A 25,274-nucleotide genomic window follows, 5' to 3' on the forward strand; every position below is an offset into this window, starting at 1 on the left:
AAAGCTGGAAAAAGAAGGGAAAAGAACGTGCAGCTGGATACTGCCTTCAGGTATTTCTCCCTGTTTCGTGCACCCAAACAGCATTTCAGGACCATAACGCACACTCGCATCATCTCTCAGCATCTTCAGCTCTTCCCTGCATTGCTCCTGCAAAGCACAAGTGAGATGCCCGATGAGACAGCACCACAGCAGAGCTCTCAGCCCCCTTTGCGTTCTGCTGCCCCCACAGTCCCACATCCAGGCTTCCACACTTGTGGCCATGAAGATGCCAGGTGTGGCTGATCCTCAGCTGGACAGCACCAGAGGTATCTTCCCCTTTTTTAGGAAAACGGATTAAAAATGCACACCAGACCCACTACCCACATGCTCGAATCTTTTTTCCCTAGTGCAATACTTACAGAGTTATTTAAACCCCACCCCCCTACACTGCCTGTAAGTGGACATCTAGGCTTGGACTTTCCTGGCCAAAGCATGGATTTTCCCCAGAATATAAACTACAAGAGAGCTCTGTGCCTTTTCTTTCTGTAAGCAAATTTCCAGGCCATCGCTTCAATCTGTTTTTTGCCCTTGTTGCCTTTGTTGTCCCCATTGCACATATGTGTGTATGGTTATACCCGATAACGACCAGGTCAGTACCGTGCAGCTTCTATAGGCAGCCCTTTTGCTGGGGGATGGAGGGCAGGGAAGAGTACTGTTGTGTAGTGTAGGCATCGTGTCACCTGTGGGTTGAAAAAAAGTACAGCAAAATATTAAGTGACTGAAGAACAGAGTATCTCCACACCCCTTCTGAGATGTTCTTGGAGGTTATAACTGTAAAGGGACACTGCACAGCTTGGACAACATGTGAAAATAGACAGGTCAGACTTTGCCCACAGTCAGAGTGCTTTGTGGTTGCTACTTATCCCATGGGGAAGGAGCTCTGACTTTGGGGATGGAAGCTCTCCATCCCACACACGCCCTGGAGCAGTACAACTTATCTGAGTAGTATGGAGCTTGCTGTCCCTTTCAGCATTTCCTGCTGCTTGGAGTATCCATAGAAGGATGTAAGAAAAGGCAGAGCACCCCCCAAGCACCAGTACTTTCACTGGCTCTCACGCTTTTGTCCTGGGCAAACACAAGCAGCTAGTAGGAGAGGAGGAGAAGTTTCATGGGGTCCCTTTTCTCCCTCTACCCTGATACCTGTCCCTTATTATACTAATTAGAGAGAGAGGGGCTGACTTAAAATGCAGGGAAGGAAGGAACTAAATAAAGGAAAGCTGCTTTTTGTGACAAGATATTGGTCCTGGGTTGAAAATAGCTAAATTCATTGACAGACATGATTTGGTCCTGTCTCAATCTATTTTAGCCCGAGAACCACAAATGCAAGACAGAGGCCATGAGCAGTTCCTCACAAGTGCCTTCTGATACGTTGCAATGGGAGAACATGACAAAGCTGGCAAGAAAGGGGATCACTGAAATCTCTACTCTGCTCTTGTGCAGGGCTATGGGAAGAGCCAGTGCACATTAATACCCTGGTAAACTTTCTGTGGGGCAGATAATCCATTTTTCCTTTTGTACCATTCTGAGCAGGATTCAATCCTGTTTGTGCTCCTCACCTACCCACCAAGAGAGGAACAAACACAGATTTTTTTCCAGAAGAGTTTCACTTCCTCTAAAACTTTGCAGCAACAGGTTTCTTTCTGCTTTCATAAATTCTTAATGTGGGATTACCAATGGCACGGGGAAAGGACAGATAAGAATTGCAAAAATTCTTATAGCCAGCCCCACTAAGGCATAGGCCTTAGTGGTAGGGATGGTGACAGTCTTCTGAAGCAGACCCCAAGCTCACTTGGTCCAGTTTCACCAAAGCCGTTCACAGAAGGAGCCCACATTTGCCTTTTGGGATGGGGCCATCCTCCCTTCCCCACAGCCACACCACTCACTCTCTCTCCCCTCCTGCTGTTGGTTGGAGCTGGGAGCTATTTTAATTTACACTTGCTGAACAGGCAGGGCTGTATTACTCCTGAACAGGAAAGGAAAGGCCCTATATTAGTAAAGTGTGAAATGCAGTTTTGACTGAAAAGGGAAGCCATTTCGACAGGATTATACCGTGACAGTGCAGATTAAACCCCTGCCATATGGCCTAAGATAGGCTTGCTTTTACTTTCAGGTAACAATGCATTGCTAATTAAGTGGTGATGACATTTCTAAATGGAAAAAAAAAAAAAAAAAAAAAAGCCACCTGTACATGAAATAAAGACAGTCAAGTGAAGGGAAGACATTCATCAGCGCTAATAATACTGGAAATCAGCCCTCTTTTATCATTGCGGTTTGCTTTGAAAAGGAGATGGAATTTGTTTGATTTGTTATTGAGTAAACAATAATTCACGTGTGCACTCCGAGAAGCGACTGCGGCACTCCTGAAAGGCACCCGAGGGACAGGGCGGGAGAGCAAAGTCCCGTGTCGCATCCTGGACAAACACAGCCCAGGCAGCAGCACCGTGGGGCTCCCCTCCCTGCCCTGCCAAGAGGATGATGGAGGGTTTCTCCCTGAGCGAGGCAATGTCAATAACATCTAAGCACGTTCTTCAAAGTCTCACTGTGCTGGAGAGCTTCTTATCTGTACCTCCAGGGGTGTCCCAGCAAAGGGCTGACACAAAGCCCACAGTCCTTGCCATGTGCACTGCTGTTGGGCCATTGGATGGCAATAGCTTTCAGGTAGTACAGGATATAATGTCAGACTGATGGTCTACAAGCAAAAGGACAATTGTTATTGATAACCTTTTTGGCCTTTCAAACAGTGTTCTTCAAAGACCCAAGACTTACTTGAAGGACTTACTTGAAGTTTCTAAGCAATATCTATGCATATTCCTCCACAAGGCAGAAACTGCATCTGGAATTGCTGACCCAAGTGGTTCAGGAACAGGCAGTGGTAGACATTTTGCTTCATCCTGCTTTAACTTTCAGAGCAAACCATGGTTTTAGGTTACTGTAATGTGTATCAAGCTGTTTTGCCCATCTGAGGGCCCTGGTACAGCATGGAGACTTGGAGCATCTCCTATCTTGTCAAACTTGCAGCACTGCCAAAACCAGAAGCCTAGCTTTCTCTTTCACATCTTTCACTGGCAGAACTGCCACTCAGATGAACCCAAAAGTTTCATGTGATCCTCACAGATTTTTCATGCTTAATGATTTGAAGTAACATTCCAGACGGATGTACACCCATGGATGAGCCTGACAGCATTTTAAGCTTTCTGCTGAAAAATTTTTAGCTTCATTTTCCTCCACCTCTTTGCCATCCTTGGGGAATGGTGGCCAACTTCTCCCACCTCTGAGGTCAGCAGACCTGTAGGAGATGGTTAAAAACGCTGCAATCATTCCCAACATCAGAGAAAGGGGGAAGGAGTGGACCTGCACAATCACAGGATGCAGCACAAGATGCAGTGGCAGAAAGTCAGAGTAATGAGGAAAAGGAGGCAGGCTCCCAGCCAAACAGCCACGCTGTGCACTGCTGGGCACAGCACAGAATGAAGTTGCTGATGAGCACAGCACAAGCACAGAGAAACAGCATCAGTAGGCAGACACCTCCAACACCCAGGCAGGACCAGCCCCAGGAGATCACCTCCTAGCAGCAAGCAGGACCCTGAGGCCCCTGCAGCTCCTTCCCATGGTGTCCACACATACATCAGAAGAGAAATGTGGAGGAGGTTGGAGGGAGCACGAGACACAAGCACACAGGGCTAGAGGCTGCACTTGCCATCTTTAATACCTACTGATGGCTCTATCCTCCATTAACCTACCTGGTCCCTTTCCTAACCCAGATACATTTTCACCACCTACAACACTCCGTGATAATTGCCATGAAAGGATTATGATGTAGGGACAATGAGAAATAAAATAGCTGCTGGCAGAAGCAGGGAGTGAACCTCCTCCCTCCTCCCCCACTCCCAAGTTTCTTGTCAGAAGACCACCGTGGCAGCAGGGGCAGGTGATGAGGACAATGACAGGTCCGCAAGGGGCACTCTGCTTAGTCTGACTTGTCCCTTGGCTTCTCTGCATGGCCAAATCCCGTCTTCTTGGCACATCACTTTTAGTTACCACTGCTCCTTCTCACTCTCTGTGTGTGGAACTGCTACTGACCAATAGGGCATTTATAAATAGAACAATGTTTAATTAACACAACAGTAGGACAGACTTGTTGAAATACTTCCCAGACAGCAGGCAAGAGTCCTGACAAGGAGACTATTATGGTAATTTTAATGAATCCTTCCAGAGTGGGACAGCTTCCATACACCTACATTGCAATGACTAATTTTGTTTGTGAAAATTGTATTGGTAAATGATGCAGGGTGACAATAACACTGGGGACCAGTGAACTGAATAAAGTCACTGGGTGACTATGTGAAATACTGCCTACAGGACAGAGCAGAGTGCTTACTAAATGCACTGCAGTCATGGGTCCGAGTGCCCAAAAGCCCACGTCAGACCCAGCTACAAATGTAGTTTGCATAAGGCAGGCAAAGAAGCAATTAAATAACCCAAACAAGGATCTAACTGTGCCAGATGCCACCACAGCATGAAAAGAAGCAAGGGCTGCACGACTGCACAGCTACTTCTGTGAGACACGACCAAGAGCATGTGCCTTATTAACACCACTGTTAAATGCATGCCTGCTAGCTGCTGCTGCTGTAATTGAGACAATGCACATGTATCCTTGCGATCTCACCATCTAAGAAAACAGGAAATTAAAATTGGCTCCCTCAGTGGTGGGCCTGTGGAAGGTTCCCACCTAGTGCACTATAGCCTACTTCTTCTCACAGTGACGTGTGAGCTGTGAGTCAAGGGGTGCTGAAAGGACAAGGTTTACAGTGCAGTGCATTCCTTTAAGTCCACCTCCACCTGGCTCTGTAAACTCTTCTTCATTCTCTGGCAGAGACACTGCACACCATCAGTAACCTGGTGGCCATATCCAATAAATATAGATCATCTCAGAAGTTCAGAAACAGCCTCTTATCCTTCAGGATTTTAAGTAACAAAGCACCCAGGAAGACCAACTACTATGACAAATGGGTTATTCTTGACTTAGCTGATTCAGCTGTCTAATGCTGATACGGACAGCAGGCAGACTCACTGCTCTAATTCTTCTGTTTTCATCATTATGCATTTGAGGTGGTTTTACCAAAAGACCTTGCTATTAATGGACAGATTCATGATATACCTTGTTTAGCCAGGAAGCCTGGGCACAGCAAGTTTCCTTCTCTAGTTTTGCCATTTCATCCATTTCATCTCCTTTACAGGCAAATGATTTTTTTTTATTATTTTTTTTCCCCTCGAGTATTGTACATTGACTATTGAAATATGCTGCACTGCACTCCAAACAAAATGGTGTTGCAAAGTCAGTTTGCATGGTAGCATTTGCAGGAATACTAATAAGCATAGTAAAATACAGGTTTTGGTGTATTACTTCATGCATTAAGGAATAGAATCAGCTCTGTTTTATTGGACTAGACAATGGCACACGCTGAGCTGACTTAGAAAGCCAACAAAATTGTTAATGAGTATTTTAGTAACACATAAGGATTTCACTGAAGAGGAGTGAAACTTTGCAAAATGCTTGCTATAAGCCTGGGTTCACTGAAGAAAAGAGATGAGGAAGAAGAAGATGTGTCTTTTCAGCTGCTCCAGATGCTGCTGCCCTCAGAGGTGCAGGTTGTGAAAGCATTGATTTTTATCCACGTGCATCTGTTTCCTGTTGAATTCTTCCTTTTGCATAATGTGGAGTCTTGTCTGACAGATTAACGCAGCGCTTCACCCCCAGACAAAAGTGCTGGCCACTGGTAAATCCATCTCCAGCACACCTAGCTCCATCAGTGGGCATATTATCAAAGGTAATGAGCTTGACACTCCCCTTAGCTCCAGCTGCTGTAGCAGCGTGTAATGAGCCCTGCTTTATGGACTCTGGCTCTCATGCTAAAATGCCATTGAGAAGTGAGACAGCATGTCCCTGAATGTAATTTACAGCTTAGCATCAGCTGGCCCCAGATGATGGAAAGTCATCTGGATGGAGGGTCAAGTAGTATAAACTGTTCCAAATCTTCCTTCTGCCCAAGGGCTTGGACCTGGTAAGACCTGGGGCAAGCAGGAGCAGACCCAATGGGGGCACATCAGATGAGCAGGCTCTACAGGCAGATTCTTTTGAGACATCTGCTCTTCCAGATGAGGAACCCTTGTATTGACTATATCCGATCAATATTTTCAAAGTAATTTAAAGCAGATACCATGCAATAGGTCAGGTTTCCTGAAGGAGTTAATCTGCCATTGTAGTTGTTTCTTTTCTGGTGGAGTAACTCTCCCAGCTCCTTAATAACATCACACACTATTTTTCTTGTAAGGTGTCAAGGGTGTTTACATCACATGGTAGCATCATTGTGTTTCAAGAAAGAGAAGCTGAGGGAAGGGGTTTGAGTAGTCCAGAAAGCGCTAATACCTAAGGCCGAGGAGAAAAATAGAAGAGAAAGGAGAGCATATGATGCTCTCTTGAAGGTAGTTCTTTAAGAACATGCCAACCAAAGGCAGTGCCATTGTATTTAATAGCTCTGAGATTTTCCTCTTCCATGGACCTCTGTAAACATGCTGTATGCAGCATTAATCTTTGGATGCTCTTAAAAATATGCCTGGCCAATGCAAAATCTTACAAGATTTGTTTGTTATGTTCAGCCTAAGGGTCTGATCAGGGTCAGCCACCACTGATAAAGTCTAATTGTCATCCTGTGCTCCAGAGGGTTATGATCCTGGGAGAGAGGATGGAGACACACCAGCCTGGCTGGGAGTGTGTGTGCTCCTTCCCATTGGTAAGGTTGGTAATGTCATTTAGGCATGTCCCAGACTTAAACTGAGGGATGTGATAGGTCAGTGAGAACCAGCATGGTCATAACCATGCCTCTGAAAAATTTAAGGCTGCTAGCAGGGATGAGGGCCTGTGGGCATGATGTGCTCTGGGCTATTTCTGCAGCTGCTCTTTAAGAGCAATAAAGGCACAGCCATTCAATCCCATGAGACCACCTGAAGATCAGGAAACCTTCCCAGGCAAGTAACATAGACAGAATGAGACTCCCAGGACATAAAATATGGGTCTTTAAAATTAACCTGACGGTGTGGTGGCAGGTTTCTAGCTGGTTTTGTACCTGATGCTTGCTTGCATGCCTCTACAGCACAGTGCGTGTGCTTGGCTCTGTGAAGCCCATGCGTGTGTGTGTTCCTTCCCCACTTACTACACACAAGGAGCCTGGTACAGGCTGTAGACACATGGGTGGGATTACAGGGGCCCAAAGACGGAGATGCACAGCCACATCCACTTGGGCAGTCTGTGCAACAAGAAGTCAGGTGCCATTGATCTTCCTCACACTAGGATTTACTGTATGATCCAAGCAGGCATTTATGCCACTGATGTTTTTCAACATTTCTCTTTCTTTAGATATTGCCACCTCTTCCAACATGGACAAAGGTCTGTTTGTGAGGCTGTACTCCTTTTCTGCAGGGATGACAGGTGGGAATAGAGGTCTGATACAAATAAACCGTGATTTGAAGCAGGTTGTGAGTGGAATCTGGTCTAATTTTCCACCCCGAACAAACAATTTTACTTAGCCCGAAACTTTCTTTAAAGAGAATGAGCTCAATTAAGAAAACCACAACAACACAACTTTTAAAAAATACCGTTGTTATTGTCCGTGTGGGTTTTGGGTGGGCTGTGGAAATTGATTTACGAGTCAACCACTTTTCTCTTTTCTTGCCATCTCTCGCTTGAGTGGTTTGTAGGCCTTGGCCCTTTCTTTCACTCAAGGAGAATAAGGTTGTCTATGGAAGAGGTCAGCATTTCAAATTGGTGGAGTTCAACTGCACAAATGACATAGAACTGACAAGAAAAGACAGGGGGTTTGGAGGTCATAGACTGCATAGGTCCTGGTTAGGGTTTTCGCTTTGTGATGAGACCTGGCACCAAAATGAATTAAATAACAGGCTTAAGGACTATTGAGGGAGGGCTGAATGCAAATCAAAGATAAGTAGAAGTTTTCTTTCCTAAAAGGGGAATGATTTTTTTTCCTTACCTCCCCCTTTCCATATCTGCACAGGCAAGGTCTGCATGTTAAACATGATTTAGCAGGCATTATTCTGGAGCCTTTTCATCAGGTTTCTGCAGTGATTGCCTATCTTGGCCTATGATTAATGATCTGCTGTGCAATTTGGAGGCTATAATGACTCAACAATCCACACACAAACTATATAGTCGCATTCCTTTTGCAGATTTGCCAAGCTGTTACCAAGGGGCCCACAACCAAGCAGGATTGTTAGAGAGATAGCTAAGCATTTCTGCAAATGCCATTCTGCCCTTATCTTGCTGAGAAGTGCATTGGGCAGCAGGCTCATTTACAAAATTCAAAGCCTAGATTTCAGCGGTTCCTTTAAAAAAAAAAAAAATCTGGACTGAAATAATCATTAAAAAGGCCAGTGAGAAAAGATCTCACTATATGGCCTCTCAGTGATTATACAGACAAAATACTTTCTTTGTTTCCAAATTTTGAATCTGATTAATTGAGGCCTATTGCTATTAATGCAGTCTGAAAGAGAAAAGTTAATCTTTGGAAACCCAGGGCATAAATGAAATCTGAAAATCTAAGCAGATTTTGAAGTGAAAGCTTTGTCTTCGTTCCAGTTTCCATGTAGGAATAGGTTATGAGTATTTCTTTATAGATTTCAATTGGCTCTGCATCCAGTTAAAAACTGTAGAACAGCTCCTTTATAATTATTTTTTTTTCATTCAAAATATGGGTCCTGATGAGAATCCTTTTGGAAAATTCACGTTTGCTGTTTATGAAGTTGTTTTTAATAAAAATAAATGTGTAAAGGAAAAGTGAGGACAGAGATACAGATAGAGTCCAGCTTTCAGAAGGTCTTCAGTTATCTTAAAGAAAAATATTACAAGATAATCTATATATGTTCCTGCTTCTATTATTAATTATTAAATGCAGCCCAAATAAATCAGTCAACCGAAGTGTTCTGGTATTAGTCCATTGCAGTCACATTCATTTTAATGATCCATTCAGTTTTAGTTTCCTTTTTGTCTGGCTTGAGGAGAGGGGAACTGGAAGGGCATATAGCATATCCATCCTGTATATTGTATCATCATCATCATCACTGTTATTGTGGAAGTTCCTGGAAGTTTTAATCAAGGCTGGAGCTCCACTGTGCTAGATATCGAACCCTCAAAATAACACTGTATCCTCAAAATGAAAGGTACCTCTTAGACCTACAGGTAACACTTTGAGGCACTGATTTTGGAACACCTTCATGGTTTCAGATCCCATTGCAGGCTACAGTGACCTCTTTCTGCTCTGACTTCTTCCAACATGTTAGAGAGTGTTTGTTTAGCATTTTCAATGCTAAATACAAAAATGAAGTGCACAATATGTAAATTGAAGGCTCAGACCTGTCACAGTTTCCTGCTGATGGGGAGGAAGGAGTCAGAAACCTCCATGTATGAGCATGAAGAATTTACCCTCCCCTCTCTGTGCAGGAGCTTTCACCCTTATGCCAAGAGTTAACCTAGAGCAACACACCATGGTCTTACTTCTGCAGGTTTTTACTAATCTTTTCCCCCAAAGCATATGTAAATAGATAAAATCAGCTGCAAGCACACTGCTGTACTGCAATGATAGTGCTGCAGTGCACTTAAGTCTATTAATCTATGAATGGCTGCATAGCTGACACTGCCTTCAGGGCAAGGGATGGAGTAGATCAGGGTCAACAGCCTTTAAACAGTGCTATGCTAGCTTGTGGTTATCATCCCCACAGCAGAGGTTACACAGGACAGCAAGAACTCATCAGTAGCTGAAAGACACTGCCTCTCAAAGAGGCAAAACCCACTGCTGAGATCAGCCGGATCACTGGCCTCTGTGAAACAACCTCTCCTGCTGACTCAGGGCAACAGCAGGGAACCCTTAAACCTCTCAGGTTTCAATCTCAGGATACCATGGCCTTTGTTTCCCAGCCTTGCCGTGTGCCTCTGAAGACCAGTACCTGTCCTCTCAACCGGATGGCATCTCCAAACCTGCTTAGAACACTTCTTTGACTTCATCAAAGTCAGGACACAACAAAAGTTTGGACTTTCCTCACAACAAAAAAGGAACAGAGCAGGTCTGTTCAGATGAAATATTTTGTCTGGAAGCCCACAAATGATCCTGAAAAGGATGAGGAAGCTGACAGACAATGAATGCTAATTTAAAGCATCCTTATTTGCTTTCTATGTGAGTGAAGCTCCCTCTGTTCCTCCCAAACCACACTGATAGTAACTTGGATGGCATCAAGACAAGGTTCCCCACTGACATCAGCACTCAACCACCATCTGTGAAAGGCTCAGTGCTGAAAGGGACACAGACTCTACAACAGTTATGTCCTTGGTTTTTCTACTGGAACCAGCTGTTTCAAATGTGGGATGTGTTTTCTGAGAGACAGCCGACTGCCAGCTAGGCAGTGTGAGGAGGTCAGCCTCATTTCACACTGGTCATCAGCTCATGCTTCCGTGTGTTTACTGACCTCAGTCTGAACTGTTTCTTAAGGGTGACTTGGACTGAGCTTTTCAGAGGTCATAAGTGAGTGTGAAGACCTCCGTGTCTAAATATGCAAGAGGGAACATTGCAGACATTTCATTTTCTTTAAGGAAGTTTTTGACACTTTCTGCAAATGAATTTCTTTCAAGGTATCTTGCCCTGAACACTCATAATTACTAGTCAGTTTTTGAAAAGCTTTTTTTGCAAATTCAGTCATATTCCCAGTTATCTGAGTGAGTCAGCTTCACACTTGACAAGAACCACGTATGTCTACAAATTCAACAGGAGTATGGGTGAGAAAATTAGCCATTCTTCAGATTTCTTAGCACACCATCTTAGATCTAGTCAGAATAGAAGCCTGTTCAAACCAGGCCTTTTGAAGTGTTTTGGCATTTCCCTTTCTGACTCAGAAAAAAAAAAAAAAAGGAGCACAAACAGGAACATGTGGTAGAAAAGAGGAAGTTTAAAACATTTCAACCTTCAGAAAAGTTCAGCTGAAGTGTGGCTCAAATATTACCATTGATTATTGTCAGGAATAGGTCAGGCTTTCTTTCCTCCAAATTCTCATCCCAAGGCATTTCATAAACTGCAAGTTCCCAGGTGGTGCTTGTGTAGGTATGTGTGTGCATGCTGCTTGGTGTGAAACATCCATAAGGATGGAAAACAGAGAAAATATATAGAGAAGTAGCCATTCTCTTTGAAACCGGGTGACTTGGTAGTATGAAAGAGACAAAGCCTAAGTCTATAGGGACATGTCATACCGAGGTCACCGTCAGTTCGCATACATATTAAATGTAACTGGAAGACAGAGTTTACCTTCCAAAATGACCTGCATTTGAACACAGGAGGAATAAGAACTACTCCAACTTCACTCTCAGCAAATTTTTATAGTCCAGCTGTCCTGGGAGGAAAGATGCTGGTCTTCAGTGATGGCTCAGCACTCTTATAGAGCCAAAGCTCAAGAGCTGGGATTCATATTTTAAGTAAGTCAGAGACTTTTAAACATGGCTGCAAGGCATGTGCTAATAATGTCTTTTGGAATCTGAGAGCGACTTATACCAGCTCTCTCCTTTGATGAAAGAGAAAGCAAGCTCAGGTATAAGTAAAGTAGCTTCAAGAATTTGGACAAATATGTAATTTTCCACAATGCATTGAGAAAAGAATAATTTTCATCAGAAGCCAAAAAATCTGTCCCAGAATTACCTTACTTCAAGCATTGTTACATATATTGATGTTGACACGCCAAGATGAAAATTTGCCATGCTACCACACATGAACTGGTAGATCATTTCTTTGAAATAAGGGTAACAATTATGCTGGTTCTTGGCAAACTGTGGCTGATAGGTGTAAACAGCATTTTCATGGGTTATTTTGGAAGTCATGAATACACAATTTGAGTCAGACAGACAGGGCTGATCAGAGCTATTTCTAAGGAAACCTGTACATAGAACAGCTTGTGCAAAGTGGTATCTCTTTTCGCTTGGAAACCACCATTTCTGCACAGTTTACAGAAATTCCTTCACAATGCATATCAGCCAGTTGCAAAAACAAGAGTTGGAAGTTAACCCTTAGAAATAAAAAGTTTTGAGTGATCAGTTGGTTTCTCTAGAGGGAAACCATTTTTCAATGCCTCTTTTTAAGTTACTGGGGGCAGTTTTATGTGCCACAGATAGGTAAAATATGGTAATGGGGCTAAAATAGCTATAAAGCTGTGAGAGACTTTGAAAGGAATAGGAATATGAAGTACATTTGCGTATGTTCCAGAAATTAAAAACTTGCCTTTCCAATGTTTTTCTGCTTTCTAACTAAATGTAGGACAAGACAGGCATCTCTATCAGATCTTGTGTAATCTATTGGTTTTAATAGGAGCTACAGGGCTGGCTTTCCATATGTCAAGCTGCTTTTTTGTTGTTGTTGTTGTTGTTGCATTTGTCTTAAGTCAAATACAAAAATCTTGAGATTAATAGAAAAAATAGCAAGGAGTAAATCAAAATATTTTTCAAAGCTAAGAACAGTTGGTTTAAGGCTAGACTGAAAATCTGAACTTCAGATTTCTGACTGATGCATAGTTAAAAGATTAGAATAAAATAAAGGGTTAATATTTGCTTCTCCAGATGTGAACTTCATTAATTTAATCTAAAACATCTTGAGACATAATAATACACATATTTTCAATTACAACAATTATTTAAACAGCCCTAATCTTGCACTTCATGAAACCATTTACATTCACTCTAATGTCAAGCTCTGCAGGGGAACATGTTAACACAGGAAATGTAGCATCTTCTAATTACAGTACTTCTATAAAAGAGAAACAAAACTGAGTTTATGAAGGCTGAGCTGCGAGCAGGGAGTATTCCATGTCAGACAGTAATGCAGTAGCACTAGGGCTGGTTGCAGACGGATGGATATACATTTTCCTTGTCTGTGGAGACACCAACACACATGTCTAGGAAAAGATGCACTACCATCACAAAATACGCCTGTCATTTTGAGTAAGATCACACCCTCCTTGACTAAATAGCTTCTACAGTTATAGGTCACAGAAGGGAATTAATATGTTTTAATATGCACTGATCTTTCCACAAGCCTGATACAACTCACCACAGAGAGTCAAAACCTGAAAATCCCACACGGAAGGAATAGCATCTATTGAATATTTTCAGTTTCTTATTCAGAACAATAGAGGCAGTTCCGGCCTCTGCCATCTACTCTGGAAAGAAAGAAGCAAAAGGCAGCACAGTATTTCCCTGCCTGCCAGGCTGTCAGAAAGCACCACTCCTGTTTCACTCCTGCGGTTTGCTTTGGCTCCAAAGGCCTCGGTGATGCTCATGCCGAGGACGGCTGCCTGCATTTGGCCTCCTGCACAGCTCTGTGCAGCTCAGCTCTTGGGACCATGCAGCAGTTCAGAGGTTACAGCTGAGAAGCAAGTCTCACAGTTCTCCTCTAAAATCACATTTTGCTTGTGTTTTTATGCCAGTCTTACAAAAAAAAAAAGTGAATTCCGCAGGTTACAGTGGGGCAAAATAGTAAATATGACAGAAAAGCAGATGCAGACAGGCTTTGGACAAGGTTTTAGCCCCTGGCTCAGAAAAGCAGCTTTGGATGTATGAAGTTCCCAAGATAAAAGAACAGAGAAGAGACAGATAGGATACAGAAAAGACTCGTAATAACAAAATCGCAAATTTGATGGACTGGGGATATGGTACAACTGCCAATGACAGTCAAAAAAGGAAGGGATCTAAGGGTTTAAAAGGAGAAACAAGGAATGCTTTTTTTCCTTCTCAAAGGTGAAAAAATGACAGATTATTTAGGGATGAAATGATGTCAGAAATAGTAAAGTGAAAGTGTGGGGAAAAAACAAAAACAACAGAACAGGTGGGAAGAAAGACATTGACAGGATGAAATACAAACAGAACTCAGTGAATGAGGGGTTGATGTTGAAGAGATATGTAGGGAATGAGCCAAAAAAAAATTAACAGGTGGAAATAAAGCATGGGGACTCGTCATAGGGGACAGCAGAAGTCCATAAAAAATGAAGTAAGAGCAATATAGAACAATATGCAGTGAAAGCCAGGATGTCATGCTGATGTACTGAAGTTTTAAAGGATGTCAGGAAATCTGGTATAAATTTTATGGGAAAACTTCATATTATTACTCTAGACATGGTGTTGATGCTGCATCAGTGTGATGTCTTCCAGGGCAGTGGGACTGCACCGACTGCCAGCATGAGTATATGGGTGGGCAGCTCAGAGACATTCACAGTCCCTTGAAATTCACTGTCAGTTGGGAACCACACTGCTTCAACTGTCTTGGCAAATCCTGCCCTTATGTTTTCCTGTTACCTGATAAGATTTTCCCTAATGGTGACACTGACTTTAGTGCTTTGTAGCAGTCACAGTCTGAAAGTAATGTAACATTAGTAGACAAAGGTACCAGATTATGCTAGAGACTTTTACATGACACAAACAGCAGAGTATTTCTATCAAAGGGAGTTGCTCAGAAAGGCTTTTCTGTCATTACGCTCAGTCAAACATATGCATCTGTTTGGAGATGCTGCAGCTTAATTTCTCCTCTGAATTTGACTGGCTGGCTCTAGCTGACAATCTGACTGCAGAAATGCAAACACGGAAATATGTCCCTGCTGGAATAAATACCTGCATCTGTATTCAAACTCAGCACCCACAACAAGTGATTACCCAAAGCATTTGGTGGTCTAACTTAGTGGTGCTATGCCTACGCTGTCCCCCTCCCTGACCCTGCACCCCTCTTGGTAAAAGGCCATTTGCCAGCAGCCAATACAAGCAGGGCAGTTCTTGTAAGGGCTCCGGCACACACAAAGAAATCAAAATCTGTCTTGAAATAATGAAGCAATCTTTTGTGCAAAAAGTTCCCAAATGTAGCAAAGGCTCATCCACCCAAAAATACTGCCCCCCCAGCCCACCTGCCAGTAGTGTTAGGCTGGGTAGTGTTAGGGGCTGGGGCTGCAAAGGGGTGATGGGGAGGGATTTTTATTTTTTTTTTTTCAAATTGCAATTGTTTGGGTTGCTGATCCAAGGTAAATGACAAGAAATCGAAAAACACCCCCAACACACATATTTCAACCAAAGCAAGCGCTTGGGATTATTTTTTCCCCTCTGTGTCTGTTTGAAGGTATTCTCCCGAGTTGACAAGCACGTGTTTTGGAGACCATTGAAAAGTTTCTGCCATAAATAGAGGAGGCAGCTTGGCTTAAGTGTTGCTAAGGAATACCTGGCAACAGGCAACAATAGTCCTTTTAGAGAGCCCAGGGCAAACAGTGACCGTGGTAATGGGGTGGGCTTAAGGGAGGCTTCTTGCCCAAAGCCCCTCCACTCACACCGCGCCTCCAGCCATGGGCTGTGTTCCGGAAATTCCCGGCACAAAGCCCCCCATTCAATGGGAGGCGGGCCCGTGCGTGTGCTTTCTGGTGGGGAGGGGGGCTGCGGAGGGAGGGGGCCTTCTTGCCAAAAAAATAAAAATAAAATCCAAACTTTTTTTTTTTTTTTCAAAGGCTACGAGAAGCACAGAAAGTGCTAAGTTTGTAAAAGGCGCTGAAAAGGTTCAGAAAGGAGCATAATGGGCCAGGGGGATGCCCCGTGAATTTTGAACAGAGAGCAGAAAAGGGACTCTAAAAAGCAATTAGTGATGCCGCTTGTAGCTGAAGAGGGAGCCTGAAGGAGGTGGGAAGGCGCAAAAGGAAGAGGGCAACTCCAACCACTTCTTGAAGCCCAAGGCAAGCGGGGCAGGGCTGGGGGCTGGCGCCTCCTGCAATGCCGGCAGCAGCTGGAGGCACACGGCGAGGGCCACAGTCAGGCATGCCGGCGGCCAAAGGCACATGCCACATGCCAAGCTGAGTCTTGGCTTTGCCTCCCCTCCCCTGCTCACTTCTTCAAGTGTGGGGAAGCAGCAGGGCCGGGCTGCTCTCTCCCAGCTAGCACAATACGCCTCACTGTCCCTGCATGGAGGGCTTCCCAGCCACACGTCTGCCTGAAGGGTGAACGCAGGGGGACATGGCCAAAAGACCTCCTCCATCCTCTCCTTCCCACACCTCACTCCATCTCCAGAGCCATGTAGAGGTCCCTGTTTAGCTGTACAGTCCCTGTGCAAAATAAAAATAACACTGCCTGCTCATTAGCTGGGAGTTGTAAGAAAAAAATAAAAGGGCTGTCTGAACAAGCCTGAATAGCTATAACCTTAATGGGTTGTCAGAAGTCTGCTGGCAGCAGGGTGAGGGCAGCCAATCCCCCTCTAGTCTTTTGTCCTAGACATTGTTTAGGATCAGTGGTAGCTCATTAGGTCGGGACAGTAATATTCCTAACGATCCTGCAGGGCCGAGGCTTCAGACCGTGTCTTCAGCTGTTTTCCTGCTGTCAGTCTGGTTCACGGAGCACTGTTTACCTCAACAGAGATACTTTTGTAGAAAGTGCTATTTACCTTCCCTGTCCCAACCACTAGCCTTTGATGAAAGCTGCATCTAGAAGGGGGAAAGGGGAAGCTGAGCCCTGCCTGCATGTACAGAGATGTGGTGCAGCGGTAGGCAGGCTGGAAAAGCCAAGTAGCTGGGGCCTTGACCTACAATTCTGCCCTACGGTTTGCCTTCTTGTATTCCAGATTCCACCTGCAAAGTAGGGATAATCACCCATTTTTGCATTCTGGGAGGTGGTGGAGAAGAAAATATTAGAGTGTGAGGATTCCAGGCAGTGAGCCAGATTAGTAGCTAAAATTAATACCTTTTCTGCATTCTGGAGTGCTAGCAGGGCTGGGTTTTATTTTTCTGGGTTTTAAATTAAAAAAAAAAAAAAAAAAAAAAAAGTAAAACCTGCAAATAAAAATGGATTTTTTAGTGGTGTATAGTACGCATTACATCCTATATTTATTTCCAGCCTAGCAGCATGCATCTGCTGAGGAAGTGAGTAGAGTTAAAATCTCACTTCCCCTCAGGGCCCTCCAGTTCTGAGAGCCTGTATGCAGGCATGGGTTCCCTGAGCAATCGAATCCCCAGCCCTGGACACACATGCTGTCTGGTGGTGTCACAAATCCAAGATGACATATTAGCAAAGTGATGAAGCTAAAGGATAATTGATCATTCGGTAGATTTCTTTGTCATTAGGCAACACGTTATATATCCACTTGTCAATCTCACCGATCACAGAGAGCAAAGAGCATCCTCACTCTCTGCCCCCTCCAAGAGAAAACTTCGGCATTTAAGGCTTGAGGTTTTCTAAGGAATCTGAGAGTTGCATGCAGCTGCCCTGGGTCCCTATTAAAAACCAGCCAAACTAACAAATAATGACAAAACAATTTCCTTATTTATTTTGTGTTAGAAGCAGGGTGGACAATGAACTGTTCTCTGAAACAAAGGGGCAAGAACTACTCATCCCTTTCACTCCCGTAAGAGGATGGTAAGTACGCAAAGGTCAGCAAACAGACACTGAAAGGTTCAAACCAAGAGCACAACAAGGCAATGAGAACAGCATCCCCAGATCCTTGGTGAGTGCAAAGCCCACCAGCAGCTGCCTCTGTGGTGCCCCAGAGCTGGAGCAGCTGCTGTGGGCATCCTGCAGACTTAAATAGTTTTGTCGCATTCCCCACACTAGGATCCTGTGAGGGGGTTTGCTGTCCCACAGCACACCACCAAAATACTTGGGGAGGCACAGTAAAAGGCTTATGTTTCCACCACTATTAGTTAGCTAAGATTGTGTTTGAGTAACTCTGCGATCTGGGGTGATTTGTTAATTACTATCATTAACTACAAGTTCTCCATGATGAGGCCTCCCATTACCCCAAGCAGTGATGGAATTCAGACCCAAAATAATATTTTTGTGTGGGGGAGGGGGGATATTCCACAGTCAGTGAAATCAGGTTACTTCTTTATAAGGGAGCAGCATCCTGGGCATCAAGAGGTGCCTGCCACCAGCAGCACACAGCAGTGTGAGCAGGCTGAGTGTGAGTCTGTCTGAGAGATCTAAGGATGGATTTCTAAATGATGGACAACAGAAGAAATGCTGCCCAGGCCTGGAGCACAGCAACAGGATATACCTCATCATCTGTGAGATGGGTTTTGCTGAACAACTTTGCCAGTTTCCCCTTACTGTTTTTTTTTTTTTTGTTTGTTTGTTTTGTTTTTGTTTTTGTTTTGTTTTTGTTTTTTTCTGAAACCCCAGAAACAGTTTAAATATTCAGTCCCACACCTAGGCTGCAGATAACATAGATGTCTGTACCTGTACTCACAGGAATTAATCAAACTTGGCAGCATATAGCAAAAGGTGGTAGAGAGCTTGTTGTTACTCTTTTTCCAGCAAGTTGTTAAATAACTATCATCATTTCTATTACATGACTGAAACAAACAAACAAACAAAAACATCTAATGGGACAGCCTCTGCTTTCTACTAACATCAAGCAGAGAAAAAATGATCACCAGATTCACTGGAAGGTTTCTGAAACACTTCAATCTATTTTAAAACAGTCTTTCTCGTTTATTTTGTGTGTAGCATTTCCAGGGGAATACAACAGGGGAAAGATAGATACATGAAGGCAATTGTAACTTGTACTGCCTCTTCCAGCTCCTGCTGGCTTCTCTGTCTTGTTCTGGGTTCAAAAACTGCAGATCTGCAAGGAACTTCTGAAGTTGTAATGAGAGTCTCACTCTGTGTCTGTGATGATAAGACATAAAAATTATAAAACTTTTAAATATGAATATGAGAAAAGGGTGTTTTAGCTTTTCTTTTTTTTTTTTTCTTCTTTTTTTCAGAGAGCATTATGACAAACAAAGATTATGACTTTTTTTGGTGCCATTTGTCATTTCAGCTACTCACTATCTTGTTATAAAAGTACACGCTTTTGAGTATGACAAAGATCAATCCACTGCCAAGGAATTAGGCATTTTAAGTGCTATCAAAATGCCTACTCATTGGAAAAATCTTCTTTCACTTATCCTGCCTTCTGTGTGAGCACAAACGTGTTAGTGAGCACACGTACACACACAAGTGTGCACACCTGCACATACCTCTGCCCACACACATACACTCACAGCCACCCAAGCACGTATGAGTGCAGATACAATCACGCACACAGATGCACACAGATATGCACACAACCACACACCTGCAAGCTTATACACAGGCTTGTGTATAAGTGTGTATACACACACTTGTACACAGTCCAGCACACACGCATGTGGACGCACACACATGCACACCTACATACACCCACCATGCAACCCACGCCGACAACACCCCCAAATACACATTAACCCCCCATGCCCCCCTCCCCAAAATGTGTCCCCCCCCGGCCGGCGGCGGGGCAGCACCACGGACAGCGCCCGCTCTCCGCAGCGCCCCGCGCCCCCCCGCGGCGCCCGCCCGGCCCCTCGCAGCCCCCCCGGTTCCTGCAGCCGGCCTTGGGAAGCACCCGAACACCCCTGGGAGACAGAGGGCCCCAAAATACCCGAGAACAGACCCCTACTGAGGCCTTTTTATTTCGAATGGTAAGTTCAGAAAATCACCTGGCTTAAATGCTTCGGCAACACGCTCACATGGGAACTATTCTTACAGCTAGGAGCATCAAGAGGGGTTTTATTTCCATCCTGCAAAGACATGGGCATTCACCCTGTAATGGTGATGCCTTCTTACGTACATTTTGTCACATCCAGCAGGGCCATGAAGGGCATAACAATAGTGTGACCCTTGTTCCCTAGCATGAAGCCACAGAGCAGCTTCCTCCTTCGTCAGTGAGGGTTGCAAAAGTGATGGTGTGTTTGGGACGATACTCCAATCCTGCCTTCCAGGTGAACGTGGCCGTGGGTCTCGATGGACATGTTGTGGTGGCAGAGCACTTAGTGCTGTCTGGACACAACAGCTGAAATTCACCAAGTCTCAGCACTCAATTCAAGTCTCAGCACTCAATTCGTGGCCATGAAGAAGGCTGTTTGAGCAGCAAGGCTCAGTGAGCTGAGCCCTCTGTGACGGCTGCAAAGGCAGGGTCACAGGCATGAGAGAGGTGACACCGCGTAGAAATGAGCTCCATAACTGGCAGGCAGGTCCAACAGGCATCAGCAGACAGAGGGACTTGTTGTAAGCTGTGCTAATGCTGCATGGGTCTAAAGGAAGTGCAAGGTTCACAGGTTTCAGGTGCAAAATTTAATCTAATTTCTTCCACATCAAGGACTCGCTTAGTCAGTATGGTTGTTGATTAACTACACTGACACTCTTTTCTATCTCAACAGCACCTTTCCTGGCACCAGAAGCAACAGATTTTGGATGCTATGCAGCAGTACTCACCTGGCCAACACCTGAGCCATGCAAGACAGTGGCTGTGGGCCTGAAGGCAGGGTTAAGCCATGATTCTCAGATATTATCCCTGCTCAGTCCTCTGGGATTTTTACAACATGGGTAAGAGAAATGGTAATTGGGGTCCCTGTGAGTGTACTGCACAGGGTTTCGATTTTTGTCCAATGGCCATGTGACACTTTTTAGTGCCTTGTGTTGTTTTTTCCACCCATAAAACCTCCAGAAACTCTTAAATTAGCAACACTTATGGGAAATAAACATATCATTGTGCCAGATACAGCCTCTTTCCAGCTGCAACAGATAGATCTGACAGTCTAAACACACACAAGGTGGGAGAGGAGAAGCTTTGTAGTCACATTTGTGTAAGAAACCAACTGCCCATTCCCCAGGCAACCCAAAGCAGGGGCCCAGCACAGGGCAGGCCCAGAGCGCCCAGGGGCTGCAGGCCCATGTGGAAGAGCATGCTGCCATGCAGACGCACTTGTAGCAGGATCAGCTGTTTTATCAGCCTGACACACACACGGGCTTTTCCTCTCAGCCAGGCGTATTCACTTGGGCTCAGCACTGTCAGCACATGCATGGGCTCGGGCTAGCAAGTTCAGAGCCAACAGGGTGTCTTTTCACTGAACTCCCTCACAATACAGCCATGATCTCTCTCGCCCTGTCTGAGGCTCAGCCAAGCATGCAGATTATAAGATCCTCCACTGTCCCTCCCCCTCCTTGCTTTCCATGTGTTGTTTGAGGTAGTTTGAAGCAGAAAAAGTCACTTTATTTGCTCCTATCATTTAGCATCAATTCAAACTTTTTAGATTTCTTTGCAGTAGTCCTACATGACAAACACAGTACCAGATAGCCACTGACTTTATTACTGCATTTTTATTTTCAGACTTGTGGCTATCATCTAGCATTTGAGTCTAATTCGTGGCATTCCCACAGGGGCTGAACACAGGCAGCACAGGGCTGGGCAGCAAGGGATGCAGTGTGAGCTTGGAAAGCCTAAGCTGGCCTTGTCCCAGAGAGGAAGCAAGTTTGCAGGAGCCCAATCCTTTAAGCAGCTTATTTCCTCCTCTCTGCTGCAACACAGAGAGGTATGGTGCAGTTGGGTCTGCAGCCCCTGCCCACTGATGCAGAGCTGCCTTGGAGTAGCACAAGGTTAGGATGCTCAGCAGACGTGTAAGAAATGTAAACTGGAGAGTCAGATCTCTGTATTATTGGAGGGAAGAATTGAGCACACATCCCCCCAGAGCCAAAGGAGTGGGAACACAAACAAACGCACTCTAGTGAACAGCTGGTTAGGGTACAGAGTGTGACGTGTCCAACAAACACGTACAGACCTTCAGCAGCCCAGCAGGTAGGGCACTCAGTTGCAGCTTGAACCTCCAGGGTCAAACCTGCCATCCTGCCTGGGACCAAGCATCCTGAATGCTACAGCCTGAAGTGTGGAAAATATCATAAGCAATTCCAGCCAATCTGTTCCTACCTAGATAAGTCAGTGGCAATTAAAACATCACAATCATACAGAACAAAATATAGTAATATTCCTGACTGGTGCTAACAGTGGTCTGCAGTGCAGGTGCCATTTACGAAGTAAAACTCAGTATCAGATCAGGATGGGCCAAAGGCTGCACCTGGTCCTCACTTAGTAAATACATTTCTATTTTAATGAATAGCTATGTATACATAGCTATTGAATACAAATGAATACAAATCCTGCAGTGAACTCCAGAAGAGGCTTTAATCTTTTCCCCTTAAAGGTGGATGGGTGGTTGTGATTTTCAGAGCTCAGTAGATGGAAAATATTGAAACTGAGAGGTGTGAAGCCTTAACTGATCATCTTCCAGCCCAAATCATTGGCTGAGAAGGTGGCCATAAAAACAAAAAATCATAGAAAAAAATTCAAAATAATTGAGAAAGAAGGTGAATCCTTTTAGGATCGATTTCCAATAAAGAACTAGAAATGTTTTTCCCCAGGTGAAGATAGGAAGTGACTATATGAAAAAGAGAAAATGCAGTTTCCAGTAGAACCATGTGAAATTAATCTGAAAAAAGAACCCAGTCAAACCACTGTCTTTAAGCTTACAGAAAACCTGTTTGCCACTCTAGCTGTGATGGTGGTGCATGCTGCCCATTCACCCTAACCCCCCATGAATGCACTGAAGCAGCACAGAGCCTGTCACAGGCAGGAGGACTGGGACCAGCTCTTCATAGCTCACATCTGACCCAGACCCATCTCTCATCTCTCCATGCAGATCCAGCAGGCCTCAAGAACAACCTCGTGGAGACCCTCAGCAGGAAGTATAGACATAGCCTTGCATTCAACACAACACCTTCAACAGCTTCCCGCTGCACCCTGCCCATTGCAAGGCTGTGCCCTGAAACAAGTCAGCAACAAACACACTGTTGCCTCCTCACTAGCTCCTTTGTGTCATGGGACACAACTGGTGAAGTAAATGACAGCCTCCTCTTTTAAAGTAGCCACAAGGATCTAGATCACAGCAGCAGCATCCAACTAATAGGCTGTCTCAATTGCGAAAAAAAATAAATGCTTTTGTGGTTCAGGTAGAAATTTCTACGTTGTTTATTTCTTCCAACTGTTTGACAAATAAATGCTTTCAGATTAGGACAATTAGTGTCTGAAATAACTCCTTCTTGCAGGGAAATGCAGAGGGACAGATTTACTCTTCCTCTTTACTGAGGTAAATCAGCCAAGATGGGTCTTTTATAGGAGGATCACCACTTATTAAGAAGCCATCTTCATTCTCTTTGATGCTGGGGACTGAAGCTGAGCCCATCGATGTTTTTTTTTTTTTTTCCCTTAATTTGTCAATGCCAGTTTAGAAAGACTTATTTGTCCAAACAAAGTTTGGCTGGCACTGCAATTCGCCTGCAGTAGTATCTGTTCAATGGTGACCCATCAGTATGGGTCATAAATTCTGTCTCTAATTCTTGCCAAATTTGCTTTCAGTAGCACTGAAGAGGAAATTGAGGAGCTTAGTATTTTGAGGAACAACAAACCATTTAAGAAATAAGCCAGAAATCATTGTTAGGCTTAGATATAAAGGATGCAGCATACTCTGTATTGAATGAAATGAGCAGTGCTTGTTGAAAATAGATCTTAATTTTTTTTTCACAGCATCTTCAACACTGTTGCCATGTTTTTGGAAGTTTCTATTTCCAGAAATGTTGTGTCTTTTGTTTTTTATATATATATATAAGTATATATGTATATAGTTATTATTTTCATAGCTCTTTACTAAAGACCAATATTGAATTTGGTCTACAAAACTACACATGACAGCCAAGGATGCTGTATTCTTTTGATAAACTTTATCCATTTCCCCTGAGCAGAAACTGTCTTCACTCGAATCCCTGCAGGCTCATTTTACCACATGGTACTTACAATTTGTTGGAGTTTCTCTTGACTTACTCCAGTCTTTAATAAGGAGAAGACCCTGACTTTCCTTCCCTTGTAGTGCTGTCTATTTCCTATGTGAGGTCACTTTGAGTAATTCATTTCTAAAAAGCCTGTCCCTGTATTTGTACTGCAAACACACACACCGTGTCAGAGATCTCCTTCAGTACATTCTGCTAAGCTTTAACAAAACCCTTGATTTTGGAAACACTGCACAGGGCATTGTTAATCACCACCTTTGAAGGCATAAGGCTGTCTTCCTTTTACTAAGCACACTTATAAAGCTGCATGCAGATAGTTTCCAGAATTTGAACAATTCAACCTCCCAGTAAGAAGAAAAATGGTTTGCTTAAACACCTGTATGGAAAGTGATATCTAATCTTTTATGCTTGCTATTGGAGAGTGCTCAGGTCAATCAACAGTCAATAGAAGGTAGTGGTAACTCTTATTTTCTATTTTATTTTACAGGCAAGGTTGAGTATTTGTTTTTGAAAGATTGGAGGAGTTGGTTGGCAGCGCCAGGGAACCGGATTCTTTTTATCTGCGTGCTTGTTACAAGGAGGAGGCAGGTGCAGAGCAAGCTTTCTAACACCGTCAGCAGCAATAATCCCCACCTGAGCACTGACTGGCCACCTGCTCTTCAGGCACAGAGATAATTCAGGTTTGAAGTTAGCCTGTTCTAAGTCTCTGCTAAGTAAAGGCTCATAAATGACTCAAATTGCAGCAAGATCAGTGAGTATGTCAATATATCAATATTTGATCACTGACAGTGATTCCTTCTGGATTCACCCCAAGGCATGCAGTTCAACCTGAGATGGCCTAACCCAACTTAGTGCACCTGTGGTTTATGGAGGACCTATTCCATGTGCTGCTGAAGTTTGCATGCAATTTCTCAATAAGCTTCCCAACGCCAGCTACCCAGCTTATTGTTAGAGCCCAGGCATCCTAAAACTGATGAACTGTTGTGCTTATATTTCGGCCAGTCATCATGTCCAAAATGTTTTCATTCAGAGCTTGGGCCTCAGTTTACAGTGGAATTTTTACAGGAGATTACTTCCCCTTGCTTAGCAATACATCCATCCTAAAGCACACAATGTTAGGCATCTGCTCAGAGGCACAACAAACAGGCAAATACAGAGGTGTACAGAAGCAAGTTTGTTAGCAGCCAGTGGGACTACTTTTATGCAGGAGAAAGAGAAACAAATGAGGCTTGGCCTCATTCTTGTGTTATCTAAATTGCTTCATTTATTCCCTGTAAATAACAATCAACTACATGGCAAACACTTCCATGAGCCAGGCCCATAACATTCCTTGCTCCCTACTTCTGATACAAAGCCATTCCTCTCTACTGGCTGAAATATCAGGCTTGATTCTCCTGAGACACTTAAAACCTGTACGTGATGGAGGTGTCACACCACAGAACGTGTCACCTACAGCTTTGTGATATTTCAGGGAATTATGCCATGTGCC

At 44.0% G+C, this 25,274-nt stretch overlaps 1 protein-coding gene across 1 annotated transcript in view; it reads right to left on the reverse strand.

The window, feature by feature from the left end:
• Nucleotides 1-629: 629 nt before the first annotated feature.
• The window catches only part of LOC309874020 (uncharacterized protein), a gene marked incomplete at its 3' end in the record, with an annotated part of 85,972 nt that continues 61,327 nt past the window's right edge, over nt 630-25,274 (reverse strand). The window contains exon 5 of the mRNA XM_082751907.1: nt 630-719. Coding sequence (XP_082608033.1) covers nt 630-719 — 90 coding nt within the window. The remainder of the gene's footprint in view (nt 720-25,274) is intronic.

Source organism: Aythya marila, assembly GCF_965140915.1.
Source record: "Aythya marila genome assembly, chromosome: 1".
Lineage (NCBI taxonomy): Eukaryota > Metazoa > Chordata > Aves > Anseriformes > Anatidae > Aythya > Aythya marila.